Below are 22,157 nucleotides of genomic sequence, written 5' to 3' on the forward strand. Positions count from 1 at the left end.
TACTATAAGTTATATAACAGGTGATAGAAATAGATTTAAGAAATTTTTGGTGAAATTGTCTATTTTTATCTCTTATGCCTCTATATCCATACCAGTTCCCATGAGTTTAATTTACTTGTTTTGGAAAAAAATTAATTCACACGCAGGACAAACATTTCTGGATTCTTCATTGGGGGAGCTATGTCCATCCAGCTGGATAGGCACCATGCCAGCCATCACTTCTCAGCCTGTATCAGTCTGGATGAAAACTTGGAAATGTAGAGATACTTTTAACTGGGTGTATTGGAAAGAAAAGCTGTGAGATCCAGGGATCCTAGTGGCTTCTAGAAGAGCCATAACCAGCAGCAGTGAAAGGATGAGGCAGAAGAGGGATAATTCTCTGGGTCGTGAAGCCAAGGCCATGTCCTTGATGACCTCAATTATCAGCGTCCCCTCGACACAATGCCGAGCACATAGTAGATGCTCAGTGAATACGTCTGCCTTTGACTTTACCGGCCAGGTAGGGAGAATTTTAGCCTTCTGAGGTATTTTGCCACCTGACAAGATGTAATTGGAGCCAACTCAAAAGCCAGAATTACTCACTCATTCATTCAACAAGCGTTTGTTATAAAAATTTACATGTTTTGGACATGGAAGCATTAGAGACCTTAGGGAGACAAATATAAATAGCTTTCTTCTGTAACTCCACCTCCCCCACTCCATAAATCATGTATTCACAATACAACAAGTTCACTACTTTACAAGGTGCCAGCCATGGGAACACTGAGGGAGCAAAGCCTGAAATATCCAGACTCCCAGGTCAGAGAATTTGACGTACTTATCCATGGCATATTTTGAGCTCCAGTATCTGGCTGTGATGTTTGTTAGCCCAATTTCTCGTCAGATATTTATGGGAGTCCTTAGCCACCAGATGATTTTAAATATAAACATCACAATAATACAGATTTGATTCTACTGAAGAAAATAAACTACTCATTTTGAGGTGGGAATGTGTTACTATTTTTAGACCACTAGGGTGCCATTTGGCGGGGTCTCAATCTGTCTCCAAAAATGAGCACTTTCTATTGTAGGACTTGGAACAGGGAAGTATGTAGCCCAAGTGCTTGTGTCTTAAACAGTTTTTCTCAGTATTGAACATACCTTTCATATTTTGGTCTTGTAGAGGAATAAATTATCCATTTAAAATTTTAAAAGGGTATAAATTTTAATACATGGGTATCTGACAGAAAGCGAGTCCCTTTATGACCTGGATATGAGTGATGAGGCTGGTAGCACTTTGTATGGGATAAGATACTCAAGTTATGTGGTGAACGCAGCAGTACAGTTCTGTCGCATAAGTCACAAAGGTTTGCCTGCCACCTCCCCCACGTGCGTGCGTGCAGGCAGGGGCCTCTGCTCCTCTGAGGGCCGGGGGCTTCGGCTAAAGCTCACGCCATCACTCCCGTTGCCGTCGTCTTGACAAGGCCGTGCAGGACTTGGCTGGAGGGGAATTCAGCAGAGCGAAGTCTAGCAAGGCTGTCTGACCTTTTGGCGTCTCTGAGCCACACTGGAAGAAGAAGAATTGTCCTGGGCCACATGTTGAATACACAAACACTAATGAAAACTGATGAGCCAAAAAAGGGTTTTAAGTAAATTTATGATTTTGTGTTGGGCCACATTCATAGCCATCATGGGCTGCTTCCGGGCCATGGGCCGTGGGCCATGGGTTGGACACCCCTGGAAAGGCTCTCCACGCCTTTGGGAGCAATGCTTTACCAGGTGCCAGCCATGGAAACATTGAGGGAGCAAAGCCTGAAAAGTCTTTGAATGACTCATCTTCCATCCGCTAAGCAAACTGCCCACCTGTGCCTCATTTCAAGGGGCGGGAAGTGCATGCGACATACTCTCAACTGCCTGCAGGAGAGGGAATTCAAAATACTGGTGAGCAAGAATGATGTTTACCGCACATCTGAGTGGGAAACCCAGTTTCCTCCTTGCTTCTCTTTTGTGGTCGTGCTACTGTCACACACATAGCACTTCTGACACCGGTGTGTGGGGGGTGGTTCCTGCACCAGCTGGGTGTCCCACGGTTCAGCTCAATTCTGACACTGTTTGTCTGGAGACAGGGTGAGGGCTCAATCCTGCATGACTGCTACCTCCCTACTTCAAATGACAATCCCAAGTCCAGGTGGTCACTTGTGCTTCTGACCGACCAGCTCCTCAGGTTTGGTTAATTTAAATTCACAGAATTCAGGAAGATCACTTACTTATTGTTGACCAGTTCATTATAATACAGATGAACACCCAGATGGAAGGGGTGCGTACGGCAAGGCACGTGGAAAGGATGCCGAGTGTCCGTGCCCTCCGCAGGCGTGGCACCATCCCATGCCTCCAAGTGTTCACCAACCCAGAAGCTCCCTGACCCTGCACTGTCGGGATTTTTATGGAGGCTTCATGAGTGAGTGGGCATGACTGATCACTAACCCCATTTGCAGCCCCTCTCCCATCTCTGGAGAATGGAAGGGTGGGGCTGAAAATACCAAGCTTCTAGTCTGGTGCTTGGTCTCTCTCTCTGGTGACCAGCTCCCATCCAGGAAGCCACCAGGTCACCTCAGTAGAACAAAAGACACTCCTTTTCACCCAGGAAATGACAAGGGTTTTAAGAGCTCTGCCAGGAACTGGGGGAAGAGAGCACTATATATTTTTTCTCTTACTCACACATTTTATAGAGAAAGGAGAGAGTTTCTGTTCTGAAGGAGCTCATATTCTGTGGGAAGAGCAGAGGAGAACACCAGGTGCAGAGAGTGCCAGACGAAATGATGCTCAGATGGCGGGGGCTCATTGAGCTGGGGGGCATCTGATTCAGATCAGGGAGGGAGCAACGTTTCTCAGAAGAGGTGGTTTTTGGCCTGCATTTTGAGTGACTAGCAATTTTCCAGGAAATGAAGAGTAGAAAGGTGGCCTAGCAGGGGTAACAATGTGTTTAAATGTGGAACAATAGCGGTTCTCAGGATTTATCGAAAGACTGACTCCACGCCAGCCCCTGGGCTGCACCCTTGCAGGCCCTGTCACATTCACTCCCACAGACCTCCCCTGTGTGCATCGTCTGTTACCTAAGAATGTATGTCTCACAGGATAGGACTTTAGTTTGTTCACTGTCGGATCTTCATGCTCCAGTAACTGTTGCTGTATAACAAACCAACCACTAGCTTATTATACTCACACATCCTGTGGGCTAGGAATTTGGAAAGGGCACAGATAGAGGGCGTTCTCACTGGGGGTTTCTCTTGTGGTGGCAGTTAGATTTTGGCCGGGGCTGCAGTCAGCCGAAGGCTGCACTGGCCTTGACCTCCATGGTGGCTCCCTCACGGGGCTGGCTGTCAGCCAGAGACCCGCTGGTTGCTCGCCCAGCATGGCTGCCTGTGGTCTCACCAGCATGGCAGATCTCAAGGTCGTCTGATGGAAAGAACATGATTTCATGAGAAGTGGGTAGGAGCTTCATGGCCTTTCCTCACCTAGACTCAGAAGTCACGTATTGACACATTTGTTGTGAATGATTCACTGTAAATCACATTCAAAGGGAGGGGTCTAGATTCCATTTTTCACTGGGAGGAGACTTAAAAATTTTGAGGACATGTTGAAAAGTACCACAAGTCCTCTTCTGGCTGAAAATTATTTATATTCCCCTACATTGAGAAAACTTTTACCCTCCCTAAGGCCCTCTCCAAAATCATATTGTGTTTTAGCTTATGTATGAGGCTCAGGCTTCAAGTGGAGGATCTCGTCATCTAAACCAGGTCCAGGTGTGGGTGAGGCCCCCCTCGTAGTCGATTTGAGTACCCGTGAACTGAGCAGATGAGTTGTCCGCTCTCCACACACCCATCATGAAGTGGTGGGCAGAGAGGTAGGAGAGCCACTATTCCAAAAGGGGAAAATAGGAAGCACACCCCAGTCTGGTTCATAGCAGCTCTGAAATCTGTTTAGTAATGTGTTGCCAGTACCTTGACTCAAATTCAGCCCCGTTCTTTGGGAACTGTTCTCCCTGGCTCTGACCGCTGTCCCCTAGGCTCTTGCTTGTACCCTTCAAGACCTCCCTCCAAAAGAAAACTGACTTTGCATCTGAGTGAGTAACCGCCTCTGTCTGCTTCCCGCTTTGTAAAAGACTGAGGGTCCAAAGTCCTCTTTTCATTTTCTTCTGCTCTTTGTCTTTCAAGCCAATGTTATTCTTGTAAAGATGTCACGAGCTTTCTGTGATTCCATTTTTAATCCACTCCATTAGACGAAAGTTACCCACAGGTCTCTTCCAGATGGGTTTTTCTCCTCCTTGGGCTCCTGGTGGGGCTGCCATGACACAAAGATTCTTAGACTCCATGTTGTTCAGAGAGCATGTACGAGGCACTCGCCGCAGAAACCTACAGGGCTTTTTGTCTGGAATGGTCAGCGAGTCAGCACTTTCAGCCCTCTGCCCGAAATCTCTGTAGTTAGATCAAGTTTGTTAGGAGCATTTTCTATTTTCCACATTATTGCTGGTAACAGTCTTATAAATGCTCCTCTACTGCATAACAAGGGTCATTGCCCCTCAATCTTTTCTTTATTTGAAAAAGAAGAAATCATTGAAATAATCATGAAATGAAGTATTTTCTGTATCTTCTTACGCCCTCTCCAGTAGCCTCCTTGAGGCTGTCAGGCTTCTGCCAACAGTCTCCTCAGGGTCTTTCCACCTGGTCTGCATGCTGATGCCTTGTGTTTCAGGTTTTTGTTAGAGCAGCGCTCGATTTTCACGTTCCAAATTTCTGTTCTGGTTTTTATTACCAATCTGGTGACTTGAAACAATTTTTTATCATGCTTGTGGATTCTGTGGGTGAGGATGCTGGAAAAGGCAATTTCTCACTTGGGGCCTCTTGTGCAGGTGTGGTCAGATGTTGCCTTAAGGAGTCTTCCAAGATCAGACTGACCAAGCTGATCATCCAAGAGGGCTCCCTCCCACGGCTGCTACTTGGTGCCAGCTGCTGCCTGGAAGCTCAGGGGCACTGTCAGCCTGGTGGTCGGGGCAGTCAGGCCTCTTACATGGCTCCAGGCTGCCCCAAGGTGAACATCCCCAAGTAGCCAGGTGGAAACTGTTTTGTGACCTAGCCTTAGAAGTCACAGAGTGTCATTTCTACTGTGTTAAGAGCAAAGTGACAACCCTGCCCAGATTTAAGCAGAGGGGAAAGGACCCCATCTCTTGTTGGGAGAAGTGTCCAAGAATTTTTAGACGTTTTGAAAATGCTTGCACCTAGAGCGGTGTCAGGCAAAAGAGAACCTCACTATGTAATTGCATCTATGAAGTAGGCATGCTTGCCTCTCTTACTATATTTGTCTTTGGGCAATACGGACCTGAGCCCTGGCCAGTGTGGCTCTGTTAGTTGGATGTCATCCCACACACCAAAAGGCCTCAGGGTTGAGTCCCAGTCAGGGCACATGCCTGGGTTGCAGGTTTGGTCCCTGGTCGTGGTCTCTGCAGGAGGCAGCCGGTCAATGTTTCTCACAGTGGTGTTTCCCTTCCTCTTTCTCTCCCTCCCTTCTTCTCTCTCTGGAATCAATAAAAGAAAGAAAATGACATGATACTTCACATTGTACACCTTTATTCTAAGTGAATTAGGAAGTGAAATATTTTTTTTTCCAAAAGTCATATAGAAAGGAATGTATAGAAGGGCGCTTATGTAATTTTGGAATAGGGAAGGCCTTTGTAAGCAAGATGTAAATGCCAAGAAGCCACAAGGGGAAGTATTTAAGTGTTAGACTCTATAAGAATTTTAAATGTCTGTACAGGAAAAGATACCAAAGGAAAGCTAAAAGCTAAAAAATAAACTCGGTAAAGCATTTGTAATCTAAATAATACACAACAAACTAGACAATATAAGCAAAAAATAGTATCTCATAGGGCTGTTGCAAGTATTGAATGAGTTTAAAGTGCCCAAAGTAAAAATACCTAATACATGATAGGTTCTATTCATGCTTTTAATAAAGAGCACCAACAAAACAATTTTTTAAAAGATGGCTAAGAGAAAAAGGATAAGAATGAGTAATTCATGGAAAAATATAAATGGTCAATAAGCATGTGTAGCCTCACACCTGATTAAATAAAGAAAATTAAATCTACAAGTTTTTTTTTCCTAACTAAAGACTTGGGGGGAGGAAAAAAAAGACTTGGGGGCAGGAAGTAAAGAGAATGGTAATATTTCAGTGCTGGCAAAGAAGTAGGGAAATTGACATTCTTATTTACTTTTCTTTGTTCCTTTATATAGGCAAGGAATTCTCTAACCTCCTCTAGTTTCCCCTCTGGTTTATTTCAGGATTTTTTTTTATCTGATTTTTTTTGTAGTCTCAAATTATATGCCTAGGAGCAGGGTTGTTGTTTTTGTTTGTTTGTTTGTTTGGGGGGATTTTTTTTCTGGCATTTATTCTGTTTGGTATTCTCTGAGCTTTGTGGATGCGTGGTTTGATGTTTAACATTAATTTTGGGAAATTCTCAGTTATTACTGCTTCAAATATTTTTTCTATACTTTCTCTTTCTTCTCCATCAGTTATTCCCATTACGTGTGTGTTATACCTTTTTAGGTATCCCATGGTCCATGGATATTCTGTTTTGTTTTTTCGGTCCTTGTTCCCTTTGCTTTTCAGTTTGGGAGGCTCCTATGAAGATCTCCATTGCTGTATCCTGTAAGTCAGAAATTCTTTCCTCAGCTGTGCCCAGTCTCCTAACAAGCCCATCAAAGACATTCTTCATTTCGGTTACAGTTTGTTGGATTGCTAGCATTTCTCTTTGGTTCTTTCTTAGAATTTCCATCTCTGTGTTAACCTTGCCCATCTATTCTTTTATGCTGTATACTTTGTCCATTTGAGCCCTTAGCATATTAATCATAGGTGCTTTAAATTCCTGGTCTGATAATATCAACATCCTTGCCATGTCTTGTTCTTATGCTTGTTCTTTTCCAGTTGTGTTTCTGGTCTCTGAGTATGCCTTGTAAGTTTTTCTTGTTAGCTGGACATGATATACTGGGTAAGGGAACTGCTGTAAATAGAATTTTAGTGGTGCGAGGTGTGGGGGAAGGGGACGTGTTCTATAGTTCTGTGATCAGACCCCAGCCTTTAGTGAGCCTGTGCCTCACTAAAGCTTTTCTCAGTTTTTTCCAGCCCCCTTAGCTGGCACAGAACGGCTAGAATGGGCTGGAGTTGCCCACACTTCCCTTCCCCAGGTCAGATAGGCTCTGACAATCTGCCAGCCGGTTAAGCTGTGGTTGGCTGGTCTCTCCCTGAGGGCAGACCTTGTTAGGAGGAACAGAGTACTCTGGCCATTTCAAAGTGATTTCTTTTCCCCATCCCCTGGTGGAAGCCCAGGGGGACTGTTCTCCAATCTTTACTGTGGGAACCTTTTTGGGCTCCTGGACGTAAAACTCTCAAAAACGTGGGAGAACCCTCTGATGATGGGCCCCCTGGACTTCTTAACTCTCAGGCTTGTCCACGTGCAGTCTTGCAGTTATGGTTGAGGTTTTCATATCTGGGTAGTGGCTCCTGGAACTGTGACTCTGGTTCACCTCTCTGTCTCTGCAGCCTTGGGGGCAGCAGTTTGTCCTGTGTCACCTTTTTACATATTCAAGAATGTTGATTTCTCAGTCTGTTACGATGAAATGATGACTTCCGAGCTCCTTACACGCAGAGCCAGAAACTGTCCAATTTACTGTTGGTGGAGTGGAAAGTGGTACAGTATTTATTAAAGCAGTCTTAATTATCTACGAAAACCAAAACTGTACATGCCCCTTAACCTAGCGTGTCCACCTTCGGACATGCTGTCATGAATGAACAAAGATGTAAGTACCAGAATATTTTTTAGCAACAGCATTTTTAATATAGGAATGAAATATGATATATTTACATGATGGAATACTATCCAGTTCCTAAAAAGAAATGAGGTAGCTCAATATATTGTGACATGAAAAGAAGTTATATTGTAAAGTGGAAGGATAAAAAAAGTAGTTTCAAAGTGGTATGTTTAAGATTCAACTTTTGCTTAAAACTTGTTTATAGTAAAAATGAAAGCATCCTTAGAGAAGAAAGACAATGTTAGAAGAATATATACCAGAACAACTATTGATTTGTCTTTAAGGGGCAATGCCATATGAAGGATGTTAATATAGTAATGATATTTGTGAATTCTATGATGAATATGTATTTTTATAATTAGGTAAAAATTCAAGAAGGATAATGGGTGGGGACCAATAGAGCTAGTTGAGAACCATGGAATGGATCTGACTATTCCCATCACTTTCCCTTACATCAGGCAAAGTTCAATAATAATCTCTGACTCTAAATTTTAATTTACCTCCTGAGATAGGTAAGGACAGGCCCCAGTGAATGGAAGCTTTAAATCTCCCGTGTTTCTTTTGCTGTTCAGGAGGTGGCCAGGTTCCAAACAGAAGTGTTTTACCAGTGAATGTTTTTTTTTTTCATGTAGAGTTTTTTCATTGCTAATCCTTTTAGTAAAAATTTTTTTATCAAGAAAAATTCCCCGCTCTGCACAGAAGCAGTTTCTTTGGTTCTTTCGTGTCAAGATTAGTGGTTTGTTTTACCCAAGAAATGTTTATAATGGAATTTTTTACAACATGTATCTTTCCCTTTAAAAGATGTCTGAGAAGTAGATCAGTGCAGCAGTGATAACTGTGAAAGCAATTTGACTTCTGTTATAAAATGTGGTTTATATCTACAGTTTTCCTGCTGAGATGACATCTCAGCATCCTGCAGGATGACTGAGTGCAGACTAATACGCTTCTGAGTTACTTGTCCTGTTAACTTCCTAATCTGACTAAATTTCCCACTTATATCCTATTCTGGGTTCCTGGACCCAGTTCGAATGTGTGTGTGGCGGTGGGGCACCTCGCATACAACACCAAGCAATTCTCAGACAGCAGCAGATCCCCCAGGTTAAGGGCTTAGACAAGTCACAAGCCCAGGTTTTTACATGCACTTCTGCCAGACCAGAGGTTCCCGAGATCCCCTCTCCTTGAGTTAGATTAATTTACTAGGGCAGCTCACACAACTCAGGGAAGCTTTTTCTTACTAGATCGTTAGTGTATTATCAAAGCATATACTGTATTTTGCTGTGTATAATGCACACCCATGTTTTTGGCCCAAACTTTCAGGAAAAAAAATCTTTCCTTTTGATTTTATAATTCAATTTTTAATTTATTTATGTTTAGAAATAAAACCAATAATCGTATTCCAGGGTATTTTGCATACAAATATTGTTATTGCTTTCTAGAGTTGCACTTTTAATGCATAAGCACAAATAGAAGAAATAAAAACATTTATACAGATACAGAGTCAGTACTACTCATGTATAATGTGCATCCTTATTTTTCCCTCAAAAATTTGGGCTAAAAAATGTGCATTGTACACAGCAAAATACAGTAACTCAGCATCATCAGCTAGAAGAGATGCATAGGGTAAGGCTTGGGGAAGCATATGGAGCTTCTGTTTTCTCTCCAGGCACACGCCCTCCTACCCTAGCACCTCCACCTTCCTGAGAACTCTTCAAACTGTGTGTGTCCTTATGGGTTTTTATGAAGGTTTCACCACACAGGCATGAGCGATGAAATCACTGGCCACTCTCTTGCCCCTCTCTCATCCGTGGAGGTTGGGGGTTGACACTGAAAGTTCCAACTGTCTGATCACACGGTTGACTCTACTGGCAACCATCCCTTAGGTGCTTCCAAAAGTCACTTCATAACATAAGAGACATCTTCAAGCTCTCATCACTTAGGAAATTCCAAGGGATTCAGGATCTGTCAGCCAGGAACCATCAACAAAAACCAAATATATATTAGAAATATGTATTTGGTCATCTGTATGATCAAATATATATGTTTCTTATAAATCACAGTATCATATATCCTAACATAGTGTTTTTTTCTATGTATGACATACGTTGTTCTAAGTGATTAATTTTATATAATGATTTGTTGTTGTTTTACCCTTTATGAATTCCCTAACAGAAGTCCCAGAGGGGACTTGGGTGCCAAAAAGAAAAAGAAGAAACAGAAGAGAAAAAAGGAGAAACCAAATTCCGGAGGCACCAAGTCAGACTCTGCATCTGATTCCCAGGAGATCAAGATTCAGCAGCCTTCCAAAGTGAGAGCCGTGTTTATTTCAGCCTGTGCGGTAGCTCATGCGTGTGAGAGCAGGTCTGTGCAGCTTAGCCCTTATTGGGTCGGCGACGTAGTTAGGGTTTTGCCCTGACCGTACTGGTAGTGACCGGAGGGTACTTGCAGCCTTAAGTCAACATCAGCACCCCATTACAAAGAGGTACATGCTGTGCCTTTGGGTGTGCTAGGAGGCCACCTGCCTATTTCTCAGCAGATTAGTATGCAGACTGTAATCATAGAACAAAGTCTCAATGTGAGTTATTAGGTTTTTTTTGAAGTTACACATAATATTTGATGACTTTTAGTTTAGAAGATATTCACATTTTAATTTTTCTGGGTGTCTGTCTAATTATCTGAATAGCACAACACCATCTGGCAGCAGATTTCAGCGGGAGCAGCCACGGGTAAGTCTTACGTTGACTTTGAATCAGACCAATCTTCAGTGGCCATTCTTAATTCCATTGCCAAGGGTGGGAATTAGCTCCTAATGTTTCCCCTGAAGAAACACCTGTTTAAACCAAACCAGAAGTTATCTGGCTGGGCACTGTGTTGGCAGATTGGTGGTGCAGATGGCAGGCGCCCCTTTCTGTAGGGCCAACCCCAGTCACCCTAGCTGTGAACACAGGCCTTGTGTGCTGGGCCCAGGGAAGCACAGAGCCTCCTTAGTGCAAAAAAACTCACAGCAAAAAGGGGCTGAATTAGAAGTATAATGAAATAGAGTTGTGTTGATGCCTGTAATGTGTGTCACGGGAAGGGCTCAGGAGGTGGGGTGGGGAACCTGGGCTCCGTCCTGGCCCCGTGGCTCTCGAGCTTGGCCTTTGCACAGGATTCTGCCTTTCTAAGCCCATCTCCTCATCTGCAGAGTGGGGATGGTGCCTTCTCCCCAGCTTGTGGGGTTGTTATGAGGCTACAATTAGATCATTCTTATGAAATGGTTTTTGTATTGTAAAGCACTCTGTCTACATGGCAGTTATAACTATTATGCAAGTTTTGTGGAATTAAAATTTTTTTCTTGTACAAAGTTTGCATTGTATGTATCGCATAAAGTGAATCTTGCAGGTAGTTTTGTTATTGTTGCCTGTTTTACACATAAGGACCAGGAATCACTGAGAAGGAAAATTACTTGCCCCAATTTCCCCCTGACTGCCTTTGTGGGGTGAGAAGAAAATGGAGTCTTCCTCCCTAGCTTTTCACCTTGGTTCTCAGGTAATAAATATTCTATCCACTGGACATAATTTCCAAGGTAACTCATATAAGGTACACCATAAGCTTGCAAGATTTTCTTTTTCCATTTCTAAACGTTGCTTCATCAGGTAAATGAGGTGTCACTTATATTCAGCTTACTGCTTCTGTCATCACCATCAGCTTCTGCCATCTTTGTAACCCCTAGTGATTTTTAACCCTTCCCCTTTCTGGTCATTTCTGAGAAACTAGAGCCAGCCAAGGCTGGAGGAACTGTTAGCGTTAGGTGGTAGAAAAATTCTTTTCCTTTTTTATTAAGAATAAGTTAAAATTGTTTTAATATGGGCTATTCCCTGTTGTATTTTTTAAAAACTTAAGCTCCTTTCTTTTAAGCTGATGCCAACTGTAGATAACACCATATATTATAGTGATTCCTGTTTATTGCTTTTTTTTTTTGATCCTCACCTAAGGATATGTTTGTTAATTTTAGAGAGAGAGGAAGCAGGGGAAAGAGAGAGACAGACAGACACACACACACACATACACAGAGAAACAGGAAGAGAAACATCAATGTGGGAGAGAAACAATGATAGGTTGCCTCCTGCATGCACCCCAATGGGGGATCAAACCCACAACCTAGGTATGTGCCTCAGCTGGGAATCAAACCCACAACCTTTTGGCATGTGGGACAACACTCCAACCAACTGAGCCACCCGGTCAGGCTATAGTGGACACTGTTTAGAGAATATTCTGATGTATAATCAGAACCAAAATGAAATATACCTGGATTCTTGCAGATTTCGAAAGTATTAAATTTGGAAAATAATGGGTAAACTAAACAGCTGATGTACTCAGATCACAAGGAGCAGATATGGAAGAGAAGAGGCCTGCCTGACTCTTTAGTTGGAATATATAGTGGGAAGCTCATGCCGAGTTGTGTACATTCTCACCTTTCCTAACACTATTCCTTTCTCCCCAGGTGGTGCTACTACTGAAGGTGGATGGATAGGTTTAAGAATTTATTATAGCTGAGTTTTCCTTCTGCTTTGTCACCATGGATTTGAAAATTCTGCTTACTCGAATCTACTTTTAGAAAGCACTTAAATTAATTATATGCTATTGGGATACAAATTAATCCCAATGGGATATAACTGTATAAATGGTGATCTCATGTAAACACTGCTGGTCAACCTGTCGAGGCTAAGGAGGGCGAGCAGAAAGCGCTCTGCGTGCCCCTGCATGGGATTGGGGTATCATTGGCTCCTTCGGCACAAACCTGCTGATTTGTGTTTGTTACAAAATAGTGTTCGAGGATTTAACTCCTGCCAGGAAAGAAGAATTGCCATGACACATCCAGTGCAGACACTGGGGGTGTTTCTGAAAGAGTGGGCTCTGCTTTCCCTTTTTAAAGATCAGTGGATGAGTGTTCAAGCGTGATTAGTGGGAATACGCTTCCTGTTCGAGGTGTAGGTGTCCTAACAGATTGTGTTGAGGGGTTCCAATTGGATGTAAGTTTCACTGTGCTAGAAACCAGTTACTTTTATGTTGGAGGTTCAAAAGAGACACAAATGAGAAATTTAAAAATGTACTAGCCTTTTTAGAACAGCAAAAGTATTTTGTTAATTGAGTATGTGTAATGGAGATATGACCCTTACAATTTAGACTTCAATCAAAATACAAGGTAAACAGCTTACAGAAATCGTGGTAGCCCTGGGTGATGCTGTTGGACTCGTAAGGGGAGACGGTAGACTTTAGTCTACCTCTGGTTAGACTCTAGCACTTTGTTTCCTTGAATCGTTTTAGTGGCAAGAATCCTCAGGGCACCCAGTGAGTAAAGCATCCACAGGACAGTCTGTATTAAATAACCCTGTTTCGTACCTGGTCAAACAAGTTAAGCTTCTGGGTTAAAAGATTTGCCCCAGATCACACTACTAAGGGTCCAAGTTTAGCAGAAGTTCAGAGCTGCTGCTTATGGACTGTTGGGGGTCGATGTCCCCTCCTCGGTGCCCATGGTGTGATGGCACACAGGAAATGTAAGGGCTCTGCAATTCCTTCTGACCACTTCGAACTACAGTGAAGAGCATTCTTTGGATGGCGTCAACCTGCTACAACTGATCAGTGATTTTGCATATTGAAAAAACTCTCCAATTTCCAGTTTCAGTCCTATATACTGTTCCCTCATTTCCAGGATAGTTTCATTTTCCATGCAGTATGACCTTATTTGAGGGATTTAAAAAAAAAAACAACTGGGGAATCATCAGTGATGACAGGAATATTGGCTTGGAGGAAGGAACTTTATAATTTAAAGCTATTCTCAATTTTATAGAGTGAGAATGTACTTTATTTTTAAAAAGTTAGTTTTGAACACTTGGGTTGGAGAGAACAGGCCAGGGCTGCCATGGATGTGAGCTCAGAGGTAACTCCTGGTCCCTGTTGGAAGGTTTATTTCTGGAGGGGCGCCCGGGTTAGGAGACAGAGGGGGTGGCCCAGGAGGAAGCACCCTTAGAGGTTTCCTTTCCTGATCCACTACCTTCCCAGTTCAGTACTAAATTCACATTGATTTATTTCTTCTTAATGAACTGAAATTTCCCTTGTCTGCCTAGTTTCCGTGCTGGAAGTTGTTTCCTTTGTCCCCACATTGCTACTGCAGAGCATAAGCCTAACAACGAAACCAAGGCTAGTGGCTGGCTGGCTGGTGCGACAGTGTGCATGCTTTGCATGTCGCTTCCTTTTGCTGCTCCGCTCAGCTGAGTCATGGTGAAGACCATTCGCCAGTGGGTGGGAAACCGAAGCAAAGGGTAGTTCTATTTACCTCAAATTCTCCAAACTATCACAGCCCCAGCAGAACTATAGAGTTAGGGTTATCTTTAACATCATATGTTTGCTTATATTTTAACATGTTAGCATACATGAACCCAAGGCCCTGACCAGGCTTAGAGGAGGACCGCTCGATTTTTGGTGCTGTAGTCTCCAAGGCAGGTGCACATGTCTCTGCCCCAGGTTTTGGAGCGGTGACAGCTTCCTCATAGCTTGTGTCTGTGTGTCTTTGCTGTTATAGAACCCTGCCATTCCCATGCAGAAGTTGCAGGACATCCAGAGAGCAATGGAGCTGTTATCGGCGTGCCAGGGCCCCGCCAGGAACATCGATGAGGCTGCCAAACACAGATACCAGTTTTGGGACACACAGCCGGTACCCAAACTAAGTAAGCTTTTCTGCCTCCCCGCGCCTCCCCAAACAAAGCTGGGTTAACAACAAACAAAAAATACAAAAGAGGCTTTACTTCACTTTTATAACTTGTTACATACCACAAATTAGAACTTTACACAAATGTAATACTTCCCTTCTTAAAATATAGGTATGTATTGGGTGGTGACATTGGTTTTCAGTAACAGCAATTTTAGTCTAATTTCTAACCCTTTAAAAAAATCCAGTTTTCTCTCACTTGAACCATTACCATATTTAAAAAACCTATAAAAGAAGGAGTCTCCCCTACACCCTATTTTTTGATTCTGAGCTTCAGGGAACTGGTTTCCTGTACATGAATTTTTAGCAGTCTCACATCTCAGTTATTCCCAAAGACGTAAATCTTGACCTGTGAAATCTACGGAAATGGAAAGTTTTGCGTGGTTTAACACTAAGATTCTCAACACTCACCGGTGGTGTTGGTTATAAGCAGTGTGATAGTATTCCAGTATAACGAGAGAATTGGGGCACCTCATGAAGGGATTCCTCAGGGCTTTGGGCTAGGTAAGAACCTTTGTAATAGGCCTCTTTCCTCAGCGCTTCGCCTGCTCTGCCATGTTTCACTTAGACTTTCACTGCTTCAGTTTCAATAAATGCCATTTAATTGTTTCCCCTTTCACGTTATGCAAAAAAAAAAAGGATGATATGAATGCCAATAAATGTTTATAAATGTATTAAAGCTAAATCAGTTGCTTTGTTTTATGTTTAAACAATGATAGATCATTATATAATTATTTGTACTTTAAAAAATTTTTAAATTATATTTTATTGATTATTCTGTTACACTTGTTCCAATTTTTCCCCCTTCATTCCCCTCCACCCAGCACCCTCCACTCCCTCAGGCAATCCTCACATTACTGTTCATGGGTCCTGCATATAACTTCTTTGGCTACTCCATTTCCTACACTGTACTTTACCTAGGACTGTTTTGTAACTACCTATTTGTACTTCTTAATCCCCTTACCTCTTCACCCATTTCCCTATACTCACCTCCCATCTGGCAACCTTCAAAATGCTCTCTGTATCCGTGATTCTGTCTCTGTTCTTGTTTGCTTAGTTTGTTTTTTAGATTCACTTGTTGACAGGTGTATATTTATTGCTATTTTGTTGTTCATAGTTTTGATCTTCTTTTCTTAAATAAGTCCCTTTAACATTTCATATAATAATGGTTTGGTGATGATGAACTCCTGTAGTTTTTTCTTATCTGGAAAGCTCTTTATCTGCCCTTTGATTCTAAACGGTAGCTTAGCTGGGTAGAACAATCTTGTCTGTAGGTCCAGGCCTTTCATGACTTTAAATATCTTTTGCCAGTCCCTTCTGGCCTGAAAAGTTTATTTTGAGAAATCAGCTGACAGTCATATAGTAACTCCTTTGTAGGTAATTAGCTGCTTTTCTCTTGCTACTTTTAAGATTCTCTCTTTATCTTTAACCTTTGGCATTTTAATTACGATGTGTCTTGGTTGGGCCTCTTTGCATCTGTCTTGTGTGGGACTCTCTGTGTTCCTTGGACTTGCATGCCTGTTTCCTTCACCAAATTAGGGAAATTTTCTTTCATTATTTTTTCAAATAGATTTCCAGTTTCTTGCTTTATCTTTTCTCCTTCTGGTACCCCTATGATGCAAATGTTGTATTTCTTGAAGTTGTCCCCAGAGGCTGCTTATATTAACCTTATTTTCTTGGATTCTTTTTTCTTCTTGTTATGATTGGTTGTTTTTTGCTTCCTTATGTTGCAAATCATTGATTTGATTCTCAGCTTTATCCAGTCTACTGTTGTTTCCTTATAAATTGTTCTTTATTTCAATTAGTGTATCCTTGATTTCTGACTGGTCTTTTTTATGCTATTGAGATCCTCACTGAGTTCCTTGGGCATGCTTAATAACCAGTGTTTTGAACTCTGCCTCTGATAGATTGCTTATCTCCATTTCATTTAGTTCTTTTTCTGGAGTTTTGATCTGTTCTTTCATGTGGGCCATGTTTCTTTGTCTCCTCATTTTGGCAACTTCCCTGTGTTTGTTTCTATGTATTAGGTAGAGCTGCTGTGGCTCCCTGACTTGATAGAGTGGCCTAACATAGGTGACCTGTGGGGTCCATTGGCATGGCCTCCCCTATCACCTAAGTTGGGTACTCAGGGTGTGCCCTTCATGTGGACTGAGTACACCCTCCTCTTGTAGTTGAGCCTTGGTTGTTGATGGCAGATCAATGGGAGGGATTTACCCAGGGCAGTCAGCTGCAAAGATTGGCTGTGACCACCAACCACCAATCTCCACTGTTTGTGGAGGATCAGCTGTGCAGGGGCGGTGTGGTGGTGCTCTGACGTGATCTGTAGCTGTCTACTGGGTGCACAAGTCCTGAGGTTTCCCAGGTGGTGTAGGCCAAGGTCAGCTCCCACCTGTGTTTTACCTGGACACTCTGCCTGAGCTATAATAAAGCAATCTGAGATGGGTGCTACTTGTGCTGTGCTTAGAGATTCCCATCTGAAGCCAAACTATGAGTGTAGGCTGGCTGCTGCTAGTGTTGTGCCTGAGGCCACTTAGCAAGAGATACAGGGGCTGGGGGCTTGGAGCTCACTGAGGCTAGCTGTTGCTTGTTTGAGAGGATCTAGGAAGTTGTGAAGCTGAGCCAAGACTAGCCATTCATGTGGAAAAGATTGTGTTAACAGCTGTAAGTTGGGTGGGACAGAGTCTCAGGGGATCTCCAGGGTTGGGCAAACAGTGTTAACCAGGTTGATGGAGTCTCAGATTTGGTACCCACCTGCTGGCTCTGTGGCTGTACCTCCCATTCTGTCTGGAAGAAAGCTGTCACCTAGCTCTCTCCTTGATGCCAGACACTTCAGTTCCTCCCTGTCTGCCACTGGTGCCTTTTAAGCTGCTACCCCAGTGCTGGAGCTCAGAGGTAAAGAGTCTGGGTAAGTTCGTGTGTGGGTTCTTTTAGGAGGAACTGCTTGAGATTCCACAAGTTTCCTCCACCAACTCAATCCCTACTAGTTTTTGCAGCCAGACGTATGGGGACTTATCTTCCTGACGCTGGAACCCTGGCCTGGGAGGTCTGATGTGGGGCTGGGACTCCTTGCTCCTGAGATATCCCTCCTAAATTTTTATCCACCGCATGTGTTATGTGGGACCAGCCTGTTCTGCATCTCAGCCCCTCCTACCCATCTGGATGGATGTGGTTTCTTTAATTCTGTAGTTGTCAAACTTCCATTCATCTCAGTTTCTGCCAGTTCTGAGTAGTGGTGGTTCTATAATTTAGTTGTAATTTTGATGTGGTTGTGTGAGGAGGCAAGCCATGTTTATCTTTGCCGCCATCTTGACTGGGAGTCTCAATTATTTCTATTTTTTTCTTTCTGGTTTGTTTGGGTTCCAGAACCTGTGTAATATAAATGATTAATTGCCATCTAAAACTCTTAATAGCCCAGGTATGTACAAATGATTTGTTTTGTCATATAAATTAGGGAAGAATTCTTCTCTGTGCCTTCAAATAGTGGTTTTCAAACTTTTTTGAAGTTAGCATTTGTCTCCCACCCATGCCCACCCCAATCAGCTTAAGAAGCATGAGCTTCAGAGTATGAAAGAAGGAAATTTTCCTCCTTCCCTTTTCTTTCAGGCTGTAGAAGTGCATATGGTAATGGAGGAAGACTCTCTTGAAGTGAATTTACAGGATTTTAAATGACATTGAATTGAGTGACTGTTAGCTAGAAGGATGTATTTTATTGATCCGAATGTATGGGTTTGGCTGAATGCTACTTGGCAAGTTGTTGGTAGCTTTTAGGTCCCTGCCTTGGGGAGAAGAAAGCCACCTCCAGGGCACCTAACCCCAGTATACCTCTTTGGGAAGATAGCCTGGGTCCTCTCCCCTAAACCCTTGCAGGGTTCTGTAGTTTAGAACACCTGGTACTGAAGAGGGAGCCTGAGGTAGGGGAGAGAGTGAAAGTCAGGGAGACTGTTTCTCTCTAGAGCTATGTCCCAGTTCGGTCTAAACACAGTCAGCTATTTGCAGCTGCTTGAATGGGATGGCCCCCTGGTGTTGTGTGGATAGGGAAGCCCTAAGCAAAGGTCCGAAGGGACTCTAAGGGAGCAGCTGGGAATCTGGCCCTTGGGCTGACTTGAGAAGCCTAAGGTATTCCTTTGGAGATGAGCTGGTAGAGTGGAGATAAGATGAATGGAACAAAGTCAGGGGTTAGAAAGAAGAGAAAAGGAAACCTTTTGGAGCTGGTACAAATCCTGTGACTTCATCTATCAAGAGGTCTGTCTGTGATGGTAAGAACGTGTACCTGAGGGTCGTTTGTAATCAGCAGAGACCAGGGTTCCCCCTCCTCCTGGTTTTATTATTTGTTTGTTATTTGTACAAATGACATACGACATTAGGTTAGTTCCAGGTGTATAACATAATGTTTCAATATATGTCTATACTGCAAAATGATCACCATGGTAAGTCTAGTTAACATCTGTCACCACACAGAGTTACAGAATATTTTTTGTAATGAGAACTTTATTGTCATAGCAACTTTCAAATATGCAGTACAGTTTTATTTATTATAGTGGCCACGCTGTACATTACAGGGCTTATTTGTCTTATAACGGAAAGTTTGTACCTTTTGACTTCCTTCACCCACTTCCCTACCCTCCATCTCCTGCCTCTGATGATCACCAGTCTATTTACTCTATCTTTTTTGTTTTCTTTCTGTTTTGTTAAGATTCCACATATGAGATCATATGATACTTGTCTTTCTCTGTCCGATCTATCTCACTTAGGACAGTGCCCTCAAGGTCCACCCACGCTGTGCACGTGGCACAGTTCCCTTCCTGTTCCTTGGCCGAGTTATGTTTAGGAGAGATCTGTTGAGTGTCTGTCATTAGATGCCAGACACTGAGGTGCGCACTGGCGAAACTGGTGTGGAAGTAGGATGAGTGGTGGCCAGGTGGGGGTTGGAGGGGAGGATGTACTCTAGGTAGGAAAAAGCTTTAGTCAGGGGAAGCTGCATATAAGCTTGTATCTGAAAAAACTGAAGTGGCCAGCCCCGTGAAGAGTGTGGGGAGGGCCACTCGAGGGCTCTGAGCTGGGGCCAGCCTGAGAGCAGTCAGTGTGGCTAAGCCTGGGGAGCTGGGCGGGGCGGGTGTGCCTGGGTTTCATCCCCGGCCACAGTGGGAAGCTGCAGAGGAGAAATTGGAAAAGGGCACCTTTGTGGAAATTGCTAGAGATGTTGATGACTTGGACTGCCCTGCCAGCAATCCAGATAGAGAGACATAAACAGTCCTAAAATTAATTTAATTTAATGTTTTTTTGTGGGACCTTTTTCTGTTTCTGATGTTGAACTACAGTTATGTTTTTAGTCCTTGATCACAACTTTTTAATTGTGTTTTTGTGGCCAAATATAATTTATGATTCCTCTAGTTCAACTTGTAATTTCTGAATGTACCATTGCTAAAAGTACATAATGCATAAATGAATTTTAAAAATCTATGAGTGGTGCTTGTTATTTGATTAGCTAACAATTTGACGTTTATTTTGCGTCAGTAGTTCTTGACTTCTGAGAGTATCATATATTTGAGCCTCCTGTTTTATTAGAAAGAAAACTCAATGTTAAATAGAATATTTTAAGTATCTTTAAAAAATAAGGTTATAAAACTTTTTAGGTTTCATATTATAGTGTCAAAGTATTCAGCCGTATTCTTGGTATTATGTTTCTAGAACACTTCCACACATTTTAGACTTAATTCATAATTCAGTATGTTTGGACATGAATCTATGGTTCACTGTGTAAACACACACTCATATTTACTTATACTCTCCAATTTTAGTTTTTTAAACTTTGCCTTTATGACTCCTAGTTTATCACAATATTATGGTAGCAAAGATTAGCAGCTTCTGACTGCTAATAGGAAATAATAGGTAGTTTAATTTTAAAGTATTTTAGTCCTAATGGGTAAGCTTTATCTTCAGTTTAGATAGTGTCTGTTTTTTTATTTTTTGATTTAATCTTTATTGTAACTTTTCCATTACCATCTAGTCCCCTTGTGCCCCACTTCCCCCAGCAATGACCACACTGTTGTCCACATCCATGAGTGCTTTTTCTTCCAACTGCCTAATGAAGAAAATGGAGACAGGCTCATAGATGGAGAGGAGATGACAGCTAGTGGGCAGGGGGCAGGGTTAAGGGGTGGAGGGAATGAGCAAAACTAAAATTTTAGATTTTGCTGGAAGGGGTCAGAGGTCCCTGCAGCCCTCCTCCCCAGTTCCCCTTCCACTTCCCACCCCCGCTTTGTTCAAGTGCAGAATCAAAAGGGAGTGTCTCTAAGTCTGTCGTCAGACTTACGTTGTCTCCCATGGTGCTGTAGTTTCAGGGTTGAGACTGGGGAAATCACCACCAATTCGTGATACATTTCATCACTGCAGGACAGAGGATTTCTCCTTTTAGTGGCGAAGCAGTGGCTATTCTCCGCCACAACCTAGCTACCCTTTTTCACTCTACAGGTAGCTGAAATAATAGTCTGTTTTTAAAGACTGGGTGTGGACTGTGGTGTGAAAGTAATTCTTTAAAGATTATATTAAACCCATGGACCCCAAAGATGATTGTATTGTACGTAACGGACCATTTTGGATCGTCAGAGTGCTTTGTAATTGAATATTCTCTTTTTGTCTTCTTTTCTCTGCAGATGAAGTGATCACGTCTCACGGTGCAATTGAAGCAGATAAAGACAACGTACGTCAAGAACCATATTCCTTGCCACAGGGTTTTATGTGGGACACTTTGGATTTGGGTAATGCAGAAGTGGTGAGTAAAACTCTTAAATTCAATACCCGCATTCGTGCGGCTTGCTTCTGAGTTGGTTCTGAGCACCATAGACAGGACGCCCTTTTGGTCTTGTAGCTCAAGGAGTTGTACACCCTGTTAAACGAGAATTACGTAGAGGATGACGACAACATGTTCCGGTTTGACTATTCGCCGGAGTTCCTGCTGTGGTGAGTCTGCGGGTCAGGACAGCCGTCGTGGGCAGGGGGTTGGCACGTCCCCGTCTGTTGCTGTATTCAAGGACACTAACTGGCACCTGCTTTCCTTGCCTGCATTGACTTCAGGGCTCTGCGTCCCCCGGGCTGGCTTCTGCAGTGGCACTGTGGAGTCAGAGTGTCTTCAAACAAAAAACTGGTAGGGTTCATAAGTGCCATCCCAGCCAACATTCGGATTTACGACAGGTACATATTAAAGCTTGCCCCTGTCAGCTTTGATGTGTTGCTTTCTCAAGAATTGCCATTATAAGTTTTAAAAGTACTTCCTACAGGCTGTTGCTAAGCGGGGGGGGGGGGGGGGGGGGGGGACACGGGTAAATGGGAACTCTGTACATTCTGCTTGGTTTTGCTGTGAACTTAAAAGTGCTCCAAGAAAATGAGCAAGTTTATTAGTTTTTAAAAACATTGGCCTGTGAACAACAAAAAAAGACAACTCTGTTTTTCTCCCTGTGTCTTAGTCTCATACATGCACACACACAGATACGTTCTGTGTACATATTCACACATTATATATGCATGCATATATGTGTGTAGCAGAATAAATAAAGCTATAAATAGGTACTTCA

General features: G+C 42.8%; 1 protein-coding gene across 4 annotated transcripts in view; it reads left to right on the forward strand.

The window, feature by feature from the left end:
* The window catches only part of NMT2 (N-myristoyltransferase 2), a 70,794-nt gene that overhangs the window by 14,993 nt on the left and 33,644 nt on the right, over nt 1-22,157 (forward strand). For 3 of the 4 annotated variants that reach the window (XM_053922685.1, XM_053922684.1, XM_071221277.1), the window contains exons 2-6: nt 10,011-10,146; nt 14,401-14,545; nt 21,240-21,358; nt 21,455-21,546; nt 21,661-21,777. In XM_053922685.1, coding sequence (XP_053778660.1) covers nt 10,011-10,146; nt 14,401-14,545; nt 21,240-21,358; nt 21,455-21,546; nt 21,661-21,777 — 609 coding nt within the window. Of the gene's footprint in view, nt 1-10,010; nt 10,147-10,521; nt 10,565-14,400; nt 14,546-21,239; nt 21,359-21,454; nt 21,547-21,660; nt 21,778-22,157 lie in introns of all 4 variants that reach the window. The other variant, XM_024580127.4, reaches the window with a different exon arrangement.

The sequence above is a fragment of the Desmodus rotundus genome, chromosome 4, assembly GCF_022682495.2.
Source record: "Desmodus rotundus isolate HL8 chromosome 4, HLdesRot8A.1, whole genome shotgun sequence".
NCBI lineage: Eukaryota > Metazoa > Chordata > Mammalia > Chiroptera > Phyllostomidae > Desmodus > Desmodus rotundus.